At 39.3% G+C, this 20,552-nt stretch overlaps 1 protein-coding gene across 5 annotated transcripts in view; it reads left to right on the top strand.

Annotated features, from left to right (window-relative positions):
- SOX13 (SRY-box transcription factor 13) overlaps window positions 1-20,552 on the top strand; it is a 65,107-nt gene that overhangs the window by 40,685 nt on the left and 3,870 nt on the right. For 2 of the 5 annotated variants that reach the window (XM_026676852.2, XM_087959728.1), the window contains exons 2-13: window positions 579-786; window positions 1,060-1,165; window positions 2,532-2,618; window positions 3,348-3,520; window positions 4,745-4,813; window positions 5,486-5,600; window positions 8,922-9,001; window positions 9,090-9,240; window positions 10,576-10,685; window positions 12,170-12,266; window positions 12,546-12,689; window positions 19,982-20,198. In XM_026676852.2, coding sequence (XP_026532637.1) covers window positions 580-786; window positions 1,060-1,165; window positions 2,532-2,618; window positions 3,348-3,520; window positions 4,745-4,813; window positions 5,486-5,600; window positions 8,922-9,001; window positions 9,090-9,240; window positions 10,576-10,685; window positions 12,170-12,266; window positions 12,546-12,689; window positions 19,982-20,198 — 1,556 coding nt within the window. In that variant the 5' untranslated portion in view covers window position 579. The remainder of the gene's footprint in view (window positions 1-578; window positions 787-1,059; window positions 1,166-2,531; window positions 2,619-3,347; window positions 3,521-4,744; window positions 4,814-5,485; window positions 5,601-8,921; window positions 9,002-9,089; window positions 9,241-10,575; window positions 10,686-12,169; window positions 12,267-12,545; window positions 12,690-19,981; window positions 20,199-20,552) is intronic. The other 3 variants (XM_087959729.1, XM_026676854.2, XM_026676855.2) reach the window with 3 other exon arrangements.

Raw genomic sequence — 20,552 nt, 5'->3', positions numbered from 1 at the left:
GAGGCTTTCTAAATGCACCCCAAAAGTTAAGTGTCTGGATAGTATCCTATATAAGAACAGGTACTACTTTGTTACAGACTTCCCTAATGGAAGGCTGTCTTATGTTCTTTGAAATTCTAATTATTATTTCAACCTGTACAGCAAGTGTGGTGTGAGAGCTTGCATAGGTTACTGATGAATGTATTGAAGTAGAACTGGGGAAACCCAGATTTAAATGGACCTTCAGCCATGAAAGTTCACTGGATGATCCTGGGGCGGTCATTCTTTCTGATCCCAAATTACCAATTTCTTGTGTTTTGTAGAGAAGTCCAAGGAATTCTGGAGATAAGACAGAAGATAGATTTAATTAGTAAGGAGATATATAGTTTAGCATATTCACGCTCTGTGCAAATTGGAGTCCTGTTGATGTGTCTAAAAAGGTTCAATGGAAGTAACAGACATTTCTGAGCCTGCCTGAAACCTTGTTATGCTTGATTTCACGTTTGGAACACTGGTCTTTCTTTAAAGTGAGTGACGTTCATGGCCCTTCTTTTCCTGCACATTTTCATAATCTTGATTTTGTTTCCCTTGTCATCCAGGATGTCCATGAGGAGCCTTGTCTCTCCTCAGTTGGAGCTTAATGGAGCTGGGAATATGGTGAACTGCACCGTTAAAACAGAAGAAAAGAACGAGAGCCACTACAAGTTGACTCAGGGGGAGGCTCCTTGCACATCACCTGGCTCCAACAGCCCCAGTAAATCACCCTTGCCACTGGGTGACTTTGTTGATCCCCCAATTCTCCCACAGGTGGGCCACCTTCTCTCAGACACGTGTACATGAAGCATACCTTGTCACTCCCAAGGGACCCCATCACTTTTGACTTAGGGAAGTGAAGCACTTGGGGGGGGGGGGGAGGGAGGGAGAGACCAGCCAGGTCTGCAGCTCCTTCACTACACTCTAGAGGTTGTTTGGACAAACCCTGCTTGAAAGGAAGACTGTGAAGATAAGCATATCTGTTATCCTTCCCTTTTTAATTTCCTGCAGGGTGCTGGTGATTGACAGTGGCTCACTATCTTTCAGGAATCTGTATCTCCAGTGGACAAGGCGTTAGATTCCAGGAACCCTGTGCTCGAGCCTGCACTTAGCCACCAGGAAAAATTGGATTTCAATAAAAATCTAAGAGAAGGTAGGAAGGGTGTTCTACAGATGCGATATTCCTCCCACACACATCCAGACCAAGAACCACACGCATCCGTTTACAGGTTGTTGTTTTTTGGGGCTTTTCTTCTTTTACTTGCTGGGAAGAGACATAATTGTGTAGTAGAGTACTTGCTTTGAGATCATGGGGCCCATGATATATTCAGACTCTGGCAGCGTTGTGGAGCTGGGCTGGTGGGAGGGGTGAGAATGAAATGTCTTTTTTATTTATAAAGGCAATGACATCATCTGGCAACAATCATGGGCTTCCCTATTCCCTCTGAATTTGGCTTCAATCCTTATACTAAGAGAGGGGGGGGCTGGGAGACATTCCCAAGAAGAATATATTGTTGTGAGCAATTCCTGTTATAATGCAAAGTATGTTGGGGGTGGCTTGATCTTGAATAGTCAATTAAGTCCTACTGAGATTCAAAAGGTCTGTTCCTGGTGCTGAAGAAAACTATTAAAACCGGACACAGTTCATGTTCCTCTTTCTCATGCAGTCTTCTTTTCCCACTTCACCTCATCCCACCACTACATGTTTTGTGTAAATGATCTCAGGGTGGGAATCCAGATTTCTTCAGCATTTTCTCACTGTCTTTTGCCAGATATTTCAACTTGTCAGCTATAAATTTAAAAAGAGGCTTTTGCTTTAACCTAATACAGGCATGTACCCACTTTTGGGGTCAGCACAGTTCTTTGCACTTTGAAGCTTTCTTTTGTAGGTTAGGCTATAAGGACTTGACGGTAAGCAGTGACATTTAAAAAATGTAAAACTATTGCAACACCGGCCTATGATATCGCCAGTTAAAATCCTCCAGTTGCAAAATAAAGCAACATTGTACAAATGGGATGTATAGTTATATTAGGCAAACAGCTCCCTTGTCATAGAGAAATATAGCTCCTTATACACCTTTATAAAAAAAATTTCTTAGAGTGGATTCTTGGTTTCTGCTTATGAAAATAGCTACATTGGAAAATATGTGATAATTTTTAAATGATTATTTTTGCAAAATAGCTACCTTGAAAAATGTGTAATATTTTTTAAATGATTTGCGCAATCCCATTACATTAGAAGTAACTATAATGTTATAAATTAAATAACACTAGATTTACAGGAGTCAGGGGAATGTATGTTCGTACCAGTTTTTGCATTCAGCTGCTTAATTAAGTTAATCAGATGCTTAATTAAAGTCACCAATTTCCTTGATTATCTTGGTCTGTCCTTGTAGTATTATCCATCACCAGCCAAGCTAGTCTTCATTTCTATTATTATGCATTATGATATTAAAAAAACTATTATATTTCTCAATTGCAAACCTACCTATTGGGGCTGTCATATTTTCTTGCAACAGTGATGCCGACCATTGAGAAGTTACTGTCCAGTGAATGGAAAGAGAGACTTCTGGGGAAAAATCCTATGGATTCCAAAGAGGTAAAAGGTGAGCAAGGGGTTTAGCTCAATTGTGAATGTGTTAATGCTCAGAACAGAGAAAACTAACTCAATTAGAATTTTAAAGACATTTTTAAATTCATACCATCAGGATTCAGATATTTTTGCTTTATTTTAAAGGATAAAAAAATAATTCCATCCAAGAAGTGGTTCATAATTGTCTCATTATGAGACAATATAACTTTTATCAACTTTGTACTCTCTAGGCATATCCCCACATTCTGATCCAACATGCTAGTTAGAATGTAGGAGTTGTATTCCAAAGTATCTGCCAGGCACCAGGATGAGAAAGGCTGAACTACTCACACAACCACATTGGTCCCAACCATGTGAGAATTAATCTTTTAACAAATTGATATACAATTCTGTGGATCTTTGAATGCAATTATCTGTCAATAAAAAGTAAAAAAAAATAAACTGGTTTGGATCCTGTAGGACTGCAGCATCTTATATCTACTCAAGCACCTCTTTCTATATGTTCTCCAGGATTTGGGTTTCCAAATGTAAAGTGCATGTTGCATGACTTTATGTCAGACCTATGGCTTGCAAAGCAGGTCTCCCTGTTTTCCTTTGTCCTAGACTTACAAAGGAAATCCCCTAGATTTTTCGATGCTTGCAGGATACCCGCTAAGAGGACAACCTTAATATTTCAGAATAAAATTTCACTACTTCCCTCTTTCCCTATTAATCTCTTCTCTATTTCTTTTGCTTGATCCAGGAACCCAAGAAAGCTTGGCAGAGAAAGAATTACAGCTGCTGGTCATGATTAACCAACTGTCCATCCTGAGGGACCAGCTGCTGACAGCCCATTCAGAGCAGAAGAACATGGCTGCTATGTTGTTTGAGAAGCAGCAACAACAGATGGAGCTGGCCAGGCAACAGCAAGAACAGGTAGGTACTAAAACACTACTCTGTGTCTATATTTATCCTTTTTATTGAGATTTGTCTTTAGAATATTTCCTGATTGGCACTTGAACTTCAACGTATATAGGATATAATAGAGCTAAATAAATTAATAGGTCTGTATCTAACTCAAATCAGCCTGAAAAGACAAACAGTTTAGAAATAGAACAAATATTTATATCAGGGATGGTTAATCTGTGGCCATTTTTGTGGGCCTTAGAATCTTCTCAGATAATATTGCTCATTTTTAGCAGTAAATTAATGTTATGATATGGTTTTTTCACAATATGAATCAGGAATATATTTTAGTTTAATATTCCTGCTTACTCAATTTCCCACCACACAACTCCAAAAAAATCAAGGGCTGAAAGTTAAGGTCCCACCTTCTCTGCAGCTCTTGAAGACCACTTTCCCCTCCATTAAATAAAGCGTAGCCTCTGGCTGCAAAAGCTAAAGACATAAAAATTGCCAACTATGTGTTTTGTAGTATGTCAATAAGCAACAGGGTGTAGAGTCTACATAAATAGGATACTATAAAATCCTAAATATGCATATTCAGAGTGAAAACTACAGTGATATACAGTAAATTGAACAAGTGTTAATGCTCATAAAATGTTTGTTGTTTTATTGTGCAGAAATAACAGTGAGGGGAATGGTTAGGGCTGTTGCTCCAATTACACCTTCTCTTAACATATGAAAGCAAGCCATAATTTTAAATAAATCCACAAAGCTTAAGGTTTAGGATGAAGTTAATATTAGGATGCTGCCTGAGACATCAAACTTTCTTTACACTGCTGGTATTTTCAAGCCGAATTATGATATAATCTGCACAATGTTTTACTTCACTTCACTCCAATAACTTGTAGGTTTGGGTACTAATAGGTCAAATATATGCTTATTTACTTTCTTACAGCTATTCAATATAGTAGTTTCATTACTGGAATTCTGTGTAATAATGATGGAGAAATAGATGAGAAATCTAAAGGGGAAACATGGTATTCCTTCACCAGTGTCTTGCTTTTCCAAACAAGACTTGTTATCACTTGCACCCATGCATTCAGGGTTCTGCTTACATGAGGTGTTCTTGTTTTTGCCACATGGATTGTGGCCTTCCCTTTATTTTATAGAAGTGAGCATTGTGCCTACGTGGCCCTAAGGTATGTAGTTCAGTTAGTATGGATCTTGGTTCCACCTCATCTTTCCTACTTGTAGATTGCCAAGCAACAGCAACAACTTATCCAGCAACAACACAAGATCAACTTGCTGCAACAGCAGATCCAGGTACAACGTTATTCATTTCCCTTAGGTAATAGGAGTGAAGTGTGGCTTAATTGAAGGCATTCACCTAAAAATTGGGATTCAAAAGATTTAATGCCAAGACAAGAGTAATAGTGCTACATGCAGATTCTTTTCCCCTTAGATGTACAGAAATTAACAGAGAAGCAATTATTATCTTGCTAATGATAAATTAAATGCAGCTTTTCAAAATGTAAAGAGGTTGAGGTCTGCAGTGCCTTACAGTAAAGCATGTGCCAGTGAAATAATTAGGATTTGGTTCAGACTAAATGTGATTGGGCTTGAAGCCTTGATATGGGAGTAAAGGGCCAATCCTGTCCTCCTTGAATTCATATTCCCACCCCTTACCCCGTTTCTGGCTACTTGCCATTTCTAGCAAAGAAATACATACTAAAAATGTTTTTCAAGTTGATGAGAAACTTCAGTGTTCCTTCCACTGCAGTATGAGTAATACAAGTTTTGCACTTCCTTAAATATGTTGTCTGGGTATTTACATTAAGTACCTAACATTTGATATTGCAATATGGGTATGAAGTGAGAACGTGATATACATCTCTTTGTTACTGCCTCTAGTGGATATGTTTGGACAAGTAGCATTGTTAGTTTCATATGCCCTCTATCTATTTCTGTGTCTACCACTTCCCTTACTCTTTTCAGCAGGTCAACATGCCCTACGTTATGATTCCAGCGTTTTCTCCCAACCACCACCCTCTTCCTGTCCCTCCAGATTCTCAGATGGCACTTCCTATCCAGCCAATTCCATGTAAGCCAGGTATGAAAAGGCCAAGAAAAGTGGAATTCTGATTAAAGTGGTGTGGATTTCCCAAGGCTTTTATACAGTGGCTTTGGAATGGGAAGAGGGGGCATCCTCTATTAGTTTCAGCCATTGAAAACCATGAGACTAAATGAATCTATGTTGAATCAATTCTCTAATGCTTCAGTCAGTAAAAATAGAGCCAGAATGTTGCATTTAATGGTTAAAACTGATTTTTTCCCCCACACAAACCTTACCTTTCAACATTGATAAACCCATTCCACATATCTTGGAAATGAAAGGTAGTGTGAAAAATACTGCAAAACGGGCTTTTCTTCTAAGAGGTTTATTAACATGGATTTGTAGGAAAATCAAGGTAGACAATCTGCAAATGTAATAGCTGGAGTTTGGTTACATAATACAGAACTAGTATGATTGTTTCAAACAGCTTCCTCCTCTAAAGTATTGCCAAATGTTCAACCATGCAGGTTTTAACATCCCCCTTTCAACAGTTCTCAAGGGTAAATAGAAAAAAGGCTCTGTTCAGTGAAAAATACTCTGCCATTGTGTAGCAGGCATAAAAGAAGCATCGGATTGTGCTTTTCTCTACTGCTCCTTCTATAGGAGCATCCCTAATACCAGGGGTGGGATTCTACTGGTTCTGTCTGTTTCTTTAGAACCAGTTGTTATTATTCTGCGCAGTTCGGAGAACCGGCAAATCACACCACTGGCTGGCCCTGCCCTCTCTGCCCGCCCCTCCCCTCCCGTCCCAGTCATTGTCATGCATGTGCAGTATCACCTGCAGCCTGCTTTTGCCCACCCGCCAGGCCAGCTATTGCTGGCTGCCTTCTGCTGTGGCCCTGCCTGATCTTCCTGGGTGAGTGAGGCTCTGCAAATTCCGGGGCCCAGTCGCCTAGCTGCCACTGCCGATTGCCTTTCCCCCCTCACTTGCCTTTTGCCGCCGCTGCCTGCCGCCCTAACCTGGGCGACCACTTTGCGGGGCGGGTGGCTGCTCGCTTGAGGAGGATCTCCCCGTGCGTGTGTACCCTCCCGGCCCTGCCACAGCCACCAGTTGCGAGAGGAGGGGGAGGAGGAGAAGGGTCACCTGAAGGAATGCTTCCGCCACGGCTGGCGATCATTCAGCCAGCCTGGATTCAAAAAAGAAAAAATGAAAAAAGTAGCGAAGAGCGCCAAGGAGAGTTTGCTGGCTTGGCCCAGTCTGCTTTCACACACACACACACACACACACACAGAGGGGGAGAGAGGGGAAGATAGGGAGAGGGGCAGAGACACACACAGAGAGATACAGAGAGGGGGAGAGAGAGCCAGAGAGAGAGAGAGAGAAAGAGGGGAAGAGAGAAAAAGAGGGAAAGAGAGAGAGACTCAAAGAAAAGAAAGAGAAAAGAGGGGGGAAGAAAGGAAGCGAAAAGAAGAAAAGGGATAGACAAAGAAAGGGGGAGATGGAAGGAAGGGACAAAGAAAGAAAAAGAGGGAGGGAGGGAGGAGAAAGTGAATGAGATATGGATGGATAGATACATGGAGGGAAGGAGGGAGGGAGAAAAAAAAGGAGAAGGAAGGACACAAACCTGGCTTCAGAAGACTCAAACAGCAAAGCAATATAGGGCTGGAAGGGATCTCGGAGGTCATCTTCTAGTCCAACCCCCCCAGCAGGAGATCCTTACAGAATCATAGAATAGCAGAGTTGGAAGGGAGAGTGTGTGTGTATGTGTGTGTGTGTGCACGCATGGCTGTCAAAACTCCAAAAACAGGTCAAGTAGTTCTGGGGAGGTCAGTCGTAAATTAGAACACATGCTAAGCAACCCGCCATTAAGCGAGGAGGTATTTGGTTTGCCAGTCACATGGCCATCTGGCTATGCCCACCCAGTCACATGACCACCAAGCCACATCCACAAATTAGGCCATGCCTACAGAACCGGTTGTTAAGAAATTTGGATACCACCACTGCCTAACACTACGGTAGCCCATTAACACAAACATTTCCAAACACTTCGGATTCTTTTGACATAAGCTCTTTGTGGCAATAGCACAATTCTCACTGGCCAAAAAGAAAGATAGCATAGAGTAGTATGGAGATCATGTTGAAGAAGAAATGCACAAACCATTAAGTATGTAGCAACTTTGTTGAGGTAATTCCCCGTTAGGAGAATGAGCGCATACAGGGAGACGTATTTGAAAGTAGTGTTTGAATAATACACATACAGCACACAGATACACTGTACAGTAAATGTAGGTTTTTACTTCCAGAAGCAAAGTCCAAACAATCCAAAATCATTCACAGGGAAATCAGTCAGTTTTTCAATCCAGGGATAATCCAAATATCAAAGTCCAGTGTCAAAAAAACAGTTCAGTATCAGACTTACATTAAATCCAGGAATATCAGTCAATTAGGAAAAATGGAGCAACGGCAATACTTTCCAACAGAAGGAAACAGAGATACACTCACACTCTCTTCTGAGACTCAGACTAAAACAATCCAGGTTTCTGGCTCCATCTTATGGCCGTTTGAAAAACCACACCCAATTGCAGTTTTTGCAATCTCTTAAAGACATAGTACGAAAATGTTTATCCTGGTTTATATATTTCTAACCCAAATACCTGTTAGGTGACTTATATTCCTAACAAACTTTATACTGAGAGAATACAGGTAATGAAAAAGGCCTGGTTCAACTGAGTATAAGAAGGGGCAGAAGGAACCTGTTGCAGGCTTTGTTATATGTTATACCGTATAACGATAGAGTTCCACATAGATTGAACGGTGATGGGCAGAAATCAGTGGTCTTCCCTTTCATTAGTGTGTTAAAATCATTATAAAATAATATATTATAAAATGATTTTGTTATTATAACTTGAAATAGTATTTGCCATTGCCTTCTTTATTGGGTTGAGAAAAAGTGACTAACCCAAGGTATTTCACTGTACAATAAAATACAACTGTAATAAAGCTGAGTTATATTTGGCTATACCCGGTCTTATAGTTGTAGTTGCGTTTAGATCCCTTTTAATCTAGTATTAAAAGTTAGTTATCACTTAAATTAAACCCCTCTCATTCTAATAGTCTGGAACCATAGAACAGTTCAGTACTTTTATTACATTGATGATATGTGTCTCCAAACCCGTTGCTGTAATGTACAAAGGGGACATGTTTTTACATGTTTGGGGACAGATGCTCAAATTTGGCCCTTTTACTTTATTCCAGGTTGGGTTTCACTGTACTTACAGCAGATTCCTTCTTGATTCACTGTTGACATAATAAGGATCTCAGTTTATGTTTAACATTGTACACAATCTCCGATTCTTCTGTTTCTTTACAATCTACAGTGGAATATCCTATGCAGCTGCTTCATAGTCCTCCTTCAGCACTAAAGAGACCTGCAAGCTCAGGCCACCTACAGATCCAGGTAAAACCTTAATTGTCTTTTTTTCCTTAGATCTCCAAATCTTGTAGAAAAATGTTTCTATCTTCCTTCTTCTCTATTTTGTTTTCAGGAATCTTCACAGCCACTGAACTTAACAGCAAAGTCTAAAGGCTCTGAACCCCCCAATGCCTGCAGCACACCTAATTTAAAGATTAGTAGCAACCAGTCCCTCGGTGGTGTTTCTCGAGAGTTGCAGACCAGCCCTCCCAGCCTTCCGTTGGGTAGGTCTGTTCATCTGATTCAGAGCTGAAAGAGAAATGCTTATTTGATTTGACTTCTCATTGCAAACGTTACGAAATACTTTACGAATTAGGTTATACTCTTGATTTTTCTTTGGGAAAGAATTCTTGACATCCCTAGATTCAGGAAGAGATGAATTTGGCTTTCCTCAATATTTCTTTGGGGATTTTATCTTGTGGATTCACCAGTGCTGAAGGGAGAAGAGAAACTACCAATTCAGAGGAAGAAGCATACACTGCGGATGTAAAATATTCAGTCCATAACATCTCCAAATATGTCTGGGAAAACTTGGAGAATTTCTACAAATCAGGAGAGACAAATTTGATGTAGATGTGAACCAAGGATCTTCATGTTGCAGGAGTGCTCATATATTCCAAATCAATATATCCAATGTGTTAGATCATCTTTTGGGATATCCATGATTTTGAAATATATGCAAATTATAAAGTTCAAGGCTCCTAGAGTTAATATGAAGTTAACAGATACTTAGAATACTCCTAATCACTCCAAATGAGAACATAAGTTTATTGCACTCTTGAAGAGAAGCATAAATCTAGTCTGAAGTTTAATGTGGTGCAGAATTTGTAGAGACATTGTAGTATATTTTTTGTTGTTGTTAGAGATGCATATTCTGCTGTTTCATGATAGCTGAAGGCACAAGATAACAAGCACAGCAATTTTGGTCATGCGGAAGAAGGAAAGTCATAATTCTTGAGCCCTCCAGGTTTTGTTAATTAGAGTTGAAGTCTTTTTTGTGTTGAAAATCTCATATCTGCAGCCAGTTACAAAAGTTTCAGGGCTGGAATTCAGTTTCTTTCTATTTTGTAACAGTGGATCACTGCCAGTAGCCACAGTAGTCTACATCACCTCTGACATTCAGGAAAAATCTCCTTGCAGATTTTACATACCAATCATGTAAGTGGAAGTTCACATAGAACTCATGTATCATCTTCCTAGGAATCACAGGATTGCACCATAAATATTTATTTTTCTGATTAGGAAAAAAAAAGTAATCACTGATTCTAAAAGAAAATTCTCTTGAAGCTTTATAGAGGAAAATTGCTGTGGTCAAGGCATGCTTATGGAAAATGCAGGATAGAGCTGTTGTAACCAGGATATAAAATTCTGGGTCATGGCAGTGAACTCGGAGATTTCCTGTAACCCTTTGTTGCCATCGAGTGGTTGACTGGATTTTCGCAGTCTGGGTTTGATAGCCCAAGTGTTATTTCTTTGTTTTAGTAGTTTTCTTTGCACTGGTGATCATCATGAAGACATTAAATATTAGTTGATCACCGGTTGTATTTTTTAAATATCAGGGTTCCTTGGAGAGGGAGATGCTATAACTAAAGCAATACAAGATGCTCAACAACTTCTGCACAACCAAAGCAGAGCTATAGATGGTTCTCCAAATCATCCATATATTAAGGTAAGTGATACTGATTTTCTTAAAAGGAAGGAATGCCCTCTGACAAAGCCTTGAATGAAGATTAGAATTTTGAAGAACGAAACATATCGGAGTCTAATGAAAGCGGCCATCAATTTAAAAAAAACACAACCCTGGTATTTGGGTGTTTGAGAGCGATTGTCTGCGATGTGAATAGTAATGAATGAACCTTCAAAAGATTCAGTTCAAAATTTTCTTAAAAAATGAGCTAATTGGCCATGGTTTATATTAGGGTAGCATTTCAGACAATTTAATAATTGGATAAAATGTATAAGCTTCCCAATTCTTACCCAACCCATCCCATACCCATTGTAGAACATAATCAACCCTAGAAATTATTTGGTGAGCTGGCAAGACTATATTCTGTTTGATTTAATCCCCCAAACATTTCTGGTAGAAACAACAGTATCATGGGGTTGAGGTGTCTTTTGAAATTGTTATTAACTTTATTTTTCAGAAGTCTGTGTTCCTGATGTAAGGCCCGGTGAAAGTTGTAGGAGAAGCCTACCTGATAATTTGAATGATTAAAGGAAGAGCTTTCAGTGATAGCACAATAATTATATACTGAGAGTGAAAATTGGAGAGCTTGAGATTAGCACATAATAAATAGAAATTAATGCATAAGAACTCCATATTCTGACATTTTAAGTCTAAACTTAAACTACATAAAATACTTGTTCTATTACAATATCCCATAAAAGTCATTTTTATTCCCTAGACTCCTGTTTTTAAGGTATTATTTACAAAAAATATCCAGAATGTTAGCTGAATTGTTCCTTTTTCTTGTTGAAACCTTTTTTTAATAAACAAAAAATTATAAAATACCTTGTTTCCAGAGATTCTTTTTGTTTAGATAATGTTACCTGTAATCTTTCTTTTATTGTTCCCTGTCCAGCAGATTTGGACTATCGGGGGGTTTTGGTATGGGTGCCGGGGGCCCCCCGGAAACAGAAAAGGCCCAGCCCGCGTGGGGTGGGGGGCGCGGCGGAGGGCGGGGATTTTTAGAAGATCATATAAAGCCATATTCTTTTGACAATTTAACATATGGCAAAATAATTTATTTTAAAAATCTAGGTTTAAGGCAGTTTAGCCCAATATTTCTATTACCCTAAGTCAAACATGACCCTGATGCAGCCCTCAATGAAATCGCGTTTGACACCCTTGTTGTAAAGTGAATCTGGCTTCCCCATTGACTTTGTTTATCGGAAGTTCTCAAAAGGTGATCACATGTCCCCAGGACACCGCAACTATCATAACTATGAGCCAGTTGCCAAGTGGAATTTTGATCACATAATCATGGGGATGCAGCAGTGGTTGTTCAGTGTGAAAAACAGTCATAAGTCACTTTGTACGGTGTTGTTATAACTTTGAACAGTCGCTAATGAATGATTGTGTTTCGAGGACCATCTGTAGTAACTTTTAATGTTGCTTACCTTGGTAAGATGCAGAAAACTCTGTATTTTCAGGATCATAGCAATTTGGATTCTTCACCTGGAAAAGAACAGATGGACGAGTCGTCTCTTCAGAGATTGGATGAGTCTCTACTAACATGTGAAGGAGATGGTAATGACATTTTCTTCTTTTTCTCACAAATTTCACCAATGTTGAATTTTGAAGAGAAAAACTAATCAAGCCTCCTTTAATAAATGAAAACTGTAGTTGACTAGCTGAATTACGATTTTTTTAATGCTGCCAAAACCTCATGAGATAGGGAATCAGCTTTTGTATACAGCAGATGTGACAAATCCACTATGTATGAGCCCCATTTGCAATTTCCAGAATTCACAAACTCCCATAGGTCTGGTCAGTTTAATGAACTGTTCTTTGGTCCTTTCTTGGCAGGCTCACGACATTTCCCTGAATCCAGGAACAACAACCACATAAAGCGCCCCATGAATGCTTTTATGGTGTGGGCCAAGGATGAAAGACGTAAAATTTTGCAAGCTTTCCCAGACATGCACAATTCAAGCATCAGTAAGATTCTAGGTAAGGAAGGATGTGTACATTGGTATCTTATCGGTTCTTTTTTCTGATATCTTTTGATATTTCTATGAAACATATTGCCCTTTGGGCAAGTAATTATTGGTAATTTCCAACAGTTTAATACTGGGTGGTGTGCTTTAGTGGAGGGACCAAGCCCAGTTCTCTCTCTTTGTCTATCATGATAGCTTGTTTCTGCAGATTTTACACCAGCACATGCAAAACAGATATTGAATGTAGGTTTGTTTGTTTTTTTTTAAAAAAACAAACAAGCTCACATCAAAGAGAAAGCCAAGACTAACCTTTTCTCAGGATGCTATTTATACAGTTGTAGTTGTGGACCTTTTTTATGATTATTAATCTCAGACCAAAGAGCAAGCTAGACAAGGTCTTAGTCACAAAGTTAAATTCATTGTTTGCCCCAGAATTCAAATAGCAACTTAAACAGAGCCGCTTTGCTCAATAGGGAGGCCCTTTCCCCCCTATCAGAATGAGCTGCAAACCCATCTTGTTGACAGTTTTTGTTAGTCATTAGGAGAAAAGGGGAAAAGCTCCCTATCTAAGAATAGGATGTCAAGCTTAGATTCTTTGCTCTGGGCTAGTAGGAAGTTCTTTATTAATATCAGTTCAAGGAGCTAGTGTATGAAAACCTGGAATTTACAATAATTTTTTAAATAGAGATAGTCTTTCCCCTAATCACTATGCCTAGTATTATGCCTGAGTTCTGAAATGGGCAATTTTGTAACAGTGGTTATTATTACTTCAGGGATTGGTCATAACCGGAGGGGTAAATTTGGTAGAATCTACAAACATACCTCATAATTTTCCCTAAACTTCAGAATTTATGATAATTAGGAAGAAAGGATGATTTGTTACAAAATAGGCCTATGTAATAAAGACATAAGATGTATCTAAGGCCACAAAGAAAATGGAAATTAAATGTAAGAATAGTTAAATTCAGAGATCATATTAAACCAAACTTAGTTGAATGTGCCAAAATGAGCCTGTTCACAAATAACGTTAAATATCCTTTGAAATTACAACTATCCATTCAACTAAACATCACCTAATTTCAATTTGGTTATATACATTCTGTGATAAAGAATGGTTAGGCAGAGCTCTTTTTTGTAGTGACCAAAGCAGTTCAAGTTACTTTATGAGTGATTGCCTTGTAGTGACTATGCACAGAAAATCCAGTAATGTAGTTATCCCCCCTTAGCAACCTTATCAAGTACAGTTATACAAAACAACAGCAGCAACAGCCACAATTAAATAATTTGCCAAATATGTTACGGTATTCGCTCCACAAATATATGATCATGTTTTGCAAGCAAATGAAATGTATTAGGTTTTACAACCATGGTACCTGTAGACTAGTTTTAGCAGACACTACTGTTATTGTTGCTATTATTTATCAAATTTACAACTGCCCGTCTCCATCAAACTCTAGGCAGTATACAAGTAAAATATTAAAATATAAAAGCTGTGTATAAAATTTAAATAAAAGGCAAGATAGTTAAAAATGTTAATTAAAAGGTAGAAGGAGGGCCTTCAGGGTACTACCAGCCCCATGGCTGCGTGCTCTTCCATGACCCCAAGCAGAGTCATTTCCGAAAGGCCAGGAGAGTGGGCCACCTGCCTCACCTTTTGGGGGAGGAATGTTCCAAAAGGTGGGAGCAATGATTATTATGATAGTTTTTGATAATATCAACATTATCAGATCGCATAGCCTGTGTCAGAGCAGGCTAATAAGCCAATAAGCTATTTTGGGCAAGAAATGATCTACGTATTTATAGTTGAATAGTCAATAAAGAAGGGAACACATCTGTATTCATGCATAAAATGAGCTCCACTAAATAATATTCCCAACAGAAGAATGAATTCAAATCCTATCTCAGAGGGCGATATTAGTATATGTACTGCTGTTGCATGAAACAGTAATATGTTATCAGATTGATCAAGGGGAATATTATTCAGAGATGGGAGTTGTAATAAACACAAGTCTCTGAAGATACTGATTTTGAGAACAAACCAGAACTCTGCACTAAAATATGCTTTGAAAAGTATTTCAGTAAGTATATTTTGAATAGTTAATCCAAACCAGGCTAGTGAACACATTTGGAATTTTGAGAGCATATTGCAGGAACCCTCACAAAATGATGGGACCAAAAAGATTCTTCCCTCCCCCACATTTCTGTCATCGGGGACACAGCTAAAATCAGATTTACCAGAAGAAAAGTAGCTTCCCAAAATTACTTCCAGAATCGCCACCAGCTAACTCATTTTGCTCTTTTTTTTAGATAAGTAGTCACATTTCCAAGTAATATGCTAACATTGAGCGAGTTAGCATTTTTTTTATTTTCTAGAAGATTGGGCCCTGGAATACTCATGAAAAAAAAAAATACTTAGTGCCTAAAATTGTTTTGCAACATGGCAGCTTCTAATGGATTAACTGGATTTTTAAAAAAATCAAAATTTAAAAGCAAAATCAGGATGGCAAACATTGCTTTTAAGAAGGTATATTGGATTAAAGCAACAGGAAGCAAAACATGTTTAACCCAACCACATCATAAACTGAAGACAGTCAACAGTTCTTATCAATGCTGCTCCTCAGTTTTCAGCAGGAAAAGAACAAAAATATAGTATTTAAGCACAGTACTTTACAAGATGCTCAGAAGCAAGTTTCATTCATTCATTCAGTGGGGCGTTCTGCCTAGTTTTAGGACTACCCTGTTAAAACGTCTGGATGATACCAAACTCCTTGCTTTTTTATACTCTTCCAAGTTCCTTGCGTGATACAGATAGAAGATGATAATTTAATACTTATTACAGCTTTACATTCTGCCATTGCTAAATAAAAATAATCCTCTCTTGTTGTAGGAGTTCGTCACTCAGAGTTCCTCTTCTTACCACATAAGCTAATATTTAACTGAAGTCCCTGAGACTCAGCATAGACTGGTTAGTTATTTAGAGAGAGTAGTGCGGTTTCTGAAGAATATATCCATGCTACTAGGAATGGACTTGTAATGTTTCAGTAGATGCTTGTGGATTACACCCATGTGTGCTTAATTAGAACGCAGGTATTGAGGTTCTATGCATCTCATCAGCGTAAACCATTGAAAAGTTTTAAGTATTACAATAACCACAATGATGGATTCATAATTAGAAGCTTATACGTTTGTTTCTTCAGGGGAATGTATTTTGAGCAGTAGGAAATTGTGTCTCAATAGCAAATGTCTTGGTGGTTTTACCTGTTTCTCAGGCACAATTAGATAATTTGTTTTGTGTTTGTATTTCTAATATTTAATGAATGTAACATTGTTGTACTCTGAAGATAAAGAAAAATAAGATGATAGAATGCACTGAGCCAGTAAGTACAGCTAGCCCTCGACTTGTAACTGTAATTGAGCTCAGAATTATGGTTGTAAATAGTGCCAGTTATTAAGCAGGTCATCCTATGACTGACTTTTTAAAATGATTTTTTGTAGTGATCATTAGAAAATGCCACGATCCTTAAGTGAAGCCAGTTGTTTTTTTTTTGCCAGAAACTGAAAGTAAATAACCAGTTTCTAGCAAAAAAAAAGGGGGGGGGGGGTCATGTGACCACAGCATACTACAAACAGCTGGAAATGGATTGCTGAGTGCCCCCTCCCGAAATGCAATCACATGACCATGGGGGGAGGGGGGCTCGGGAACCTCATATCCTGGTTGCAAGTATCTTTTTTGTCCATCATAACTTTGAACAGCTTCTAATTGGGGATCTTCCCCCCCCCTCTCCCTCCCTCTCCCTTGCTCGTTTTAATTAGCAAGGCTTTTTTTTTTCAAGGGGAACATTCCGAAATGCTGCCTTCACCTGGCAGACAATGATATGATCCACTCTGTCTTTTTGACTTCTCCATTTTTAGACACTTTGTTGTCTAAAAGTGAAAAAAATAGGAACTCCGGTTGTTTTGCTTCTGAGTTTATTTGTTTTGTTCTTTAGAAAAACAAAACAAACTGGATGTAAGTAAATGCATATAATAAGAAAGTACAAAGGGAAAACAATAATGACAACATAGAGAAAACTACATATGGCTGAATCCTGTCTTGAATTTTTCATTTTGAAAGTTTATACAAAATTATGATTATTTTGTATAAGCTCAGTGTTATTTGAATTATTTTGACTCTGAAAATATAATGAAGTGATTTTACTAGCAATGCTAATAATGCCTATCTTTTCCTATGCGAAATCCTAGGATTTTCTTTGACCTAGAAAATTAGTTTATGCTTAACTTTTTCTCAAGTGCCACCAGCTATAGGCTTCTTAGACTTTGTTCCCCACATTAACTGCTTGGGTGAACCCTTCCTCATCTCTCCAGCCTCAATTCTTCACAAACTCTCTGGTGGGCATGACAGTTAAAGGTCACACAACCCAGGGAATTCCTGTCACACACAAGGCCAGCCTATTTTAGCTGTTCCACCTGTTCCTCATACCTTGGGCTTGAAAGAATTCAAGGAGCCCTGTAGGAAGGTGACAGAAAAGATCAGCAGGACAGAAGAGTTTTAGTTAGCAATAGATGGTGGCCATGGTCATGGAGCTTCCCATTTATAAGAGAGAAGCACTAAGAGCTGTACTTCTCTGCCTTTTACTTTACCATTTACCTGATGTCATATAACTCAGCACAAATCAGTCAATACAATATTTGAAAAATGTGAAAGGTCTCATTAAATAAATGGATTCTCTTGCAGTTTGACAATAGTGCATCTTCAGAAATGACACTTTCCCCACATGATGTACCGTATATGCCGGCGTATAAGACGACCCGGGCGTATAAGACGACCCCCAACATTTCCACTCAAAATATAGTTTGTTATATACTCGCCCCCTCTTCCGCACGCCTTCCACTTTTGCACTTTTTTTTTTTTTGAGGCACCTTTGTCTACCGTGGAAAGCGAATCCCGTGAAGCCGAAAGGAGCAGCCAGCCTTCTCCCAGCTCCCAAGGAAGCGAGGCTCGCACCGCCCGGCTCCGCTGAGGTATCCGGCTGGGGCTGTCAGGAGTTGTTACCGCTGGCGCGGCTCCAGTCCCGTTGCCTCGGGAAGGGAAAGGCAAAAGGAAGAGCCGCGCTTTTGCCTTTCCCTTCCCGAGGCAACGCGGGACTGGAGCAGCGGAGCCGCGCCAGCGGTAACAACTCCTGACAGCCCCAGCCGGATACCTCAGCGGAGCCCGGGCGGTGCAAGCCTCGCTTTCCTTGGGAGCTGGGAGAAGGCTGGCTGCTCCTTTCGGCTTCACGGGATTCGTTTCCACGGTGCGCAAAGTGCCTCAGCCGCGGGCAGCCGCAGTGCTTCCCAATTACTATTTGCCGGCGTATAAGACGACCCGGCATATAAGACGACCCCCAATTGGAGGCATCTTTTTCAGGGCAAAAAAGTCGTCTTATACGCCGGCAAATACGGTAATAACAAGGCCTTTATGTTGGTGTACAGTTAAATGCTGATTAAATAATTATGTACACAGGTTAATATACCTGTGCTTCAGGGGCTAAGCAAGAATTCCTTCCTCTCTTAGGGCCTTTTGGAGATAGTTAGAATTTGGCTTTTCTAGAAGGCCATTGGTAATCAAGCATCTAGAGCAGTGTTTTTCAAAACTTGGCAACTTTAAGATGTGTGGAGTTCAACACCATGCTTCATGCTGGCTGAGGAATTCTGGGAGTTGAAATCCACACAAAGTAGCCAACATTGAGCTAGAGGAAAATTCATGCCATTATTTTTCATTCTTCTTTACAGTTTATTTTTTACTGCATTATTTTTGGTTTGGTTTTGGTGTTAATTTTGCACACCACCTAGATCTTCATAGTGAAGTGGTTCACAAATCTAAAAATCAAAATTTTTATTCCTAAATAAACAGGACTCATCTGGATAAATCTGTGACCCTAGCCTCCATTTCCATGAATTACACTTTGTGAGAAAATTATTCTGCCTTCTGAGAAAGAAAGGAAATCGGCATTTTGTTTTGAGATTTGTTTTCATTTTGAAACTGAGTAATCCCAGTCTAGTTTTTGCCAAACTGAGGATCGCATACAGGTAGTGACCATCTGATGTTGCAACAGCACCGAAAAAAGTAATTTACAACTGTTTTTCACATTTATGACTGCTGCAACTCCCTGTGGTCATGTGATCAAAATTAAGATGCTTGGCAACTGGCATGTAATCATGATGGTTGCAGTGTCCAGGGATCATGTGATCACCTTTTATAACCTTCTGACAAGCAAAGTCAATGGGGAGGCCAGATTCATTGAACAACTGTATTACTAACTGAACAACTGCAATGATTCCGTTAACAGCTTTGGCAAGAAAGGTAATAAAATGAGGCAAAATTCACTTAAAAACTATCTTGCTTAGCAACAGAAACGTTGGGCTCAATTGTAGTTGTAATTTGCAGGCTACATGTATCTTGTACCTTGTAATCCTCAAGACCCAGAACATCCATTAAAACTACATTGTATGGCTTGCTTAATATCTCAGTTTACATTTCTAGATAGGCGATACAGATGTTTTCTTGAGCTCCTAGTTCCTTTGTGATATGATCGTCCAGATAATCTTCAGTACTTGGCTTGCTCGTGTAGAATTCCCCTATGTTTCTTAGACATAAAGCAGTCTGTAGAAAAAGTTCTTTTTGCCTGAATGGTAATAAAAGATAAATGCAGAGCTGTGTGATAACCTTTAGAACTGTATCTGATTAAAGAAGCAGTTTACATTAACTCTTCATATAATTTATCTTTCAAAGGGACTGAGCTGTTGCTTATAACACCAACCTCCAGGACCCTCTGATTACAAAAATTAGCAAAACCAAAAGAAAAAAGTGTACATGTCTCAGAGTAGGCTGAATGCATTTCAGAAACAAAGGGGGGAAATAATTCCCCAACCTTTGAAAACTTAGAAAGCCTTGGTAATGTTTGTAGCCAATTTGCTTCATCCGCTCACTGCCATTTAAAGAACAAGAAGTTATTGCTGTTGTTGTTTGGTTTCTGGTTATCTAAAGGTTGCCCATCCCTGTTTTATGTCTCAAACTCTGTTATTAAAGATGCCCTATTTGTTTCGCATTGGCTATTGGGGGGGAATTATTATAGACATGGAGGTGTTTTTCACCTTAAAAGTGAAAAGTGGTCAACTTTTGTATGTCCCTGTTCTTCCTTCTTCTAAGTCCATTTGTTAGGAAGCAGTATTCTGGCGTATCATAAGACTGAGAAGAACCATACAGTAGAGGAAGAATGAAAAAGGTAAATGAAATCATCCTTTCATTGCTCTCTGTTTTTATAGGATCCCGATGGAAATCCATGTCCAACCAGGAGAAGCAGCCTTATTATGAAGAGCAAGCACGGCTGAGTCGCCAGCATTTAGAGAAGTATCCCAATTACAAGTACAAGCCCCGCCCCAAACGCACCTGCATTGTGGAAGGGAAGCGGCTTCGTGTTGGCGAGTACAAGGCACTGATGAGGAATCGGCGCCAGGACGCCAGGCAGGGCTACCTGATTGCGTGAGGCTTCCTGCCCCTTTTCCCTGTTCCTCCTGAGCACAGCTTTCTGAGCCAGCAGGTTCCTATGTCTGAAATTCACCTCTTTCAAGGGAACCGCACCGACTATCTTTTGCAAGGCAGCAATAGTTTTAAAAGGTTCAGGTTCCTGATTCATCATTAATTGTAACCTGCACAGTCTTCCTGGGCTTATTTGCCCTGACCTTACGAAGAGCTAACCCAGTTTATGGTCTTTGTGTGTCTTGTAGCCTTGCCGACTGAAAGGATCAAAGACACAATTAAATATTTTGCTGGATCATATAAAAACATGATTAGCACTTAGGTGAAATCAGGCAGCTCTGAAAGCTTATATGAAGA

The sequence above is a fragment of the Notechis scutatus genome, chromosome 3 (assembly GCF_049901735.1).
Source record: "Notechis scutatus isolate UNSWTSFEM ecotype Mainland chromosome 3, rNotScu1.2, whole genome shotgun sequence".
Lineage (NCBI taxonomy): Eukaryota > Metazoa > Chordata > Lepidosauria > Squamata > Elapidae > Notechis > Notechis scutatus.
The sequence above is the reverse complement of the archived record's forward strand: the minus strand, read 5'-3'. Positions and strand labels throughout refer to the sequence as shown.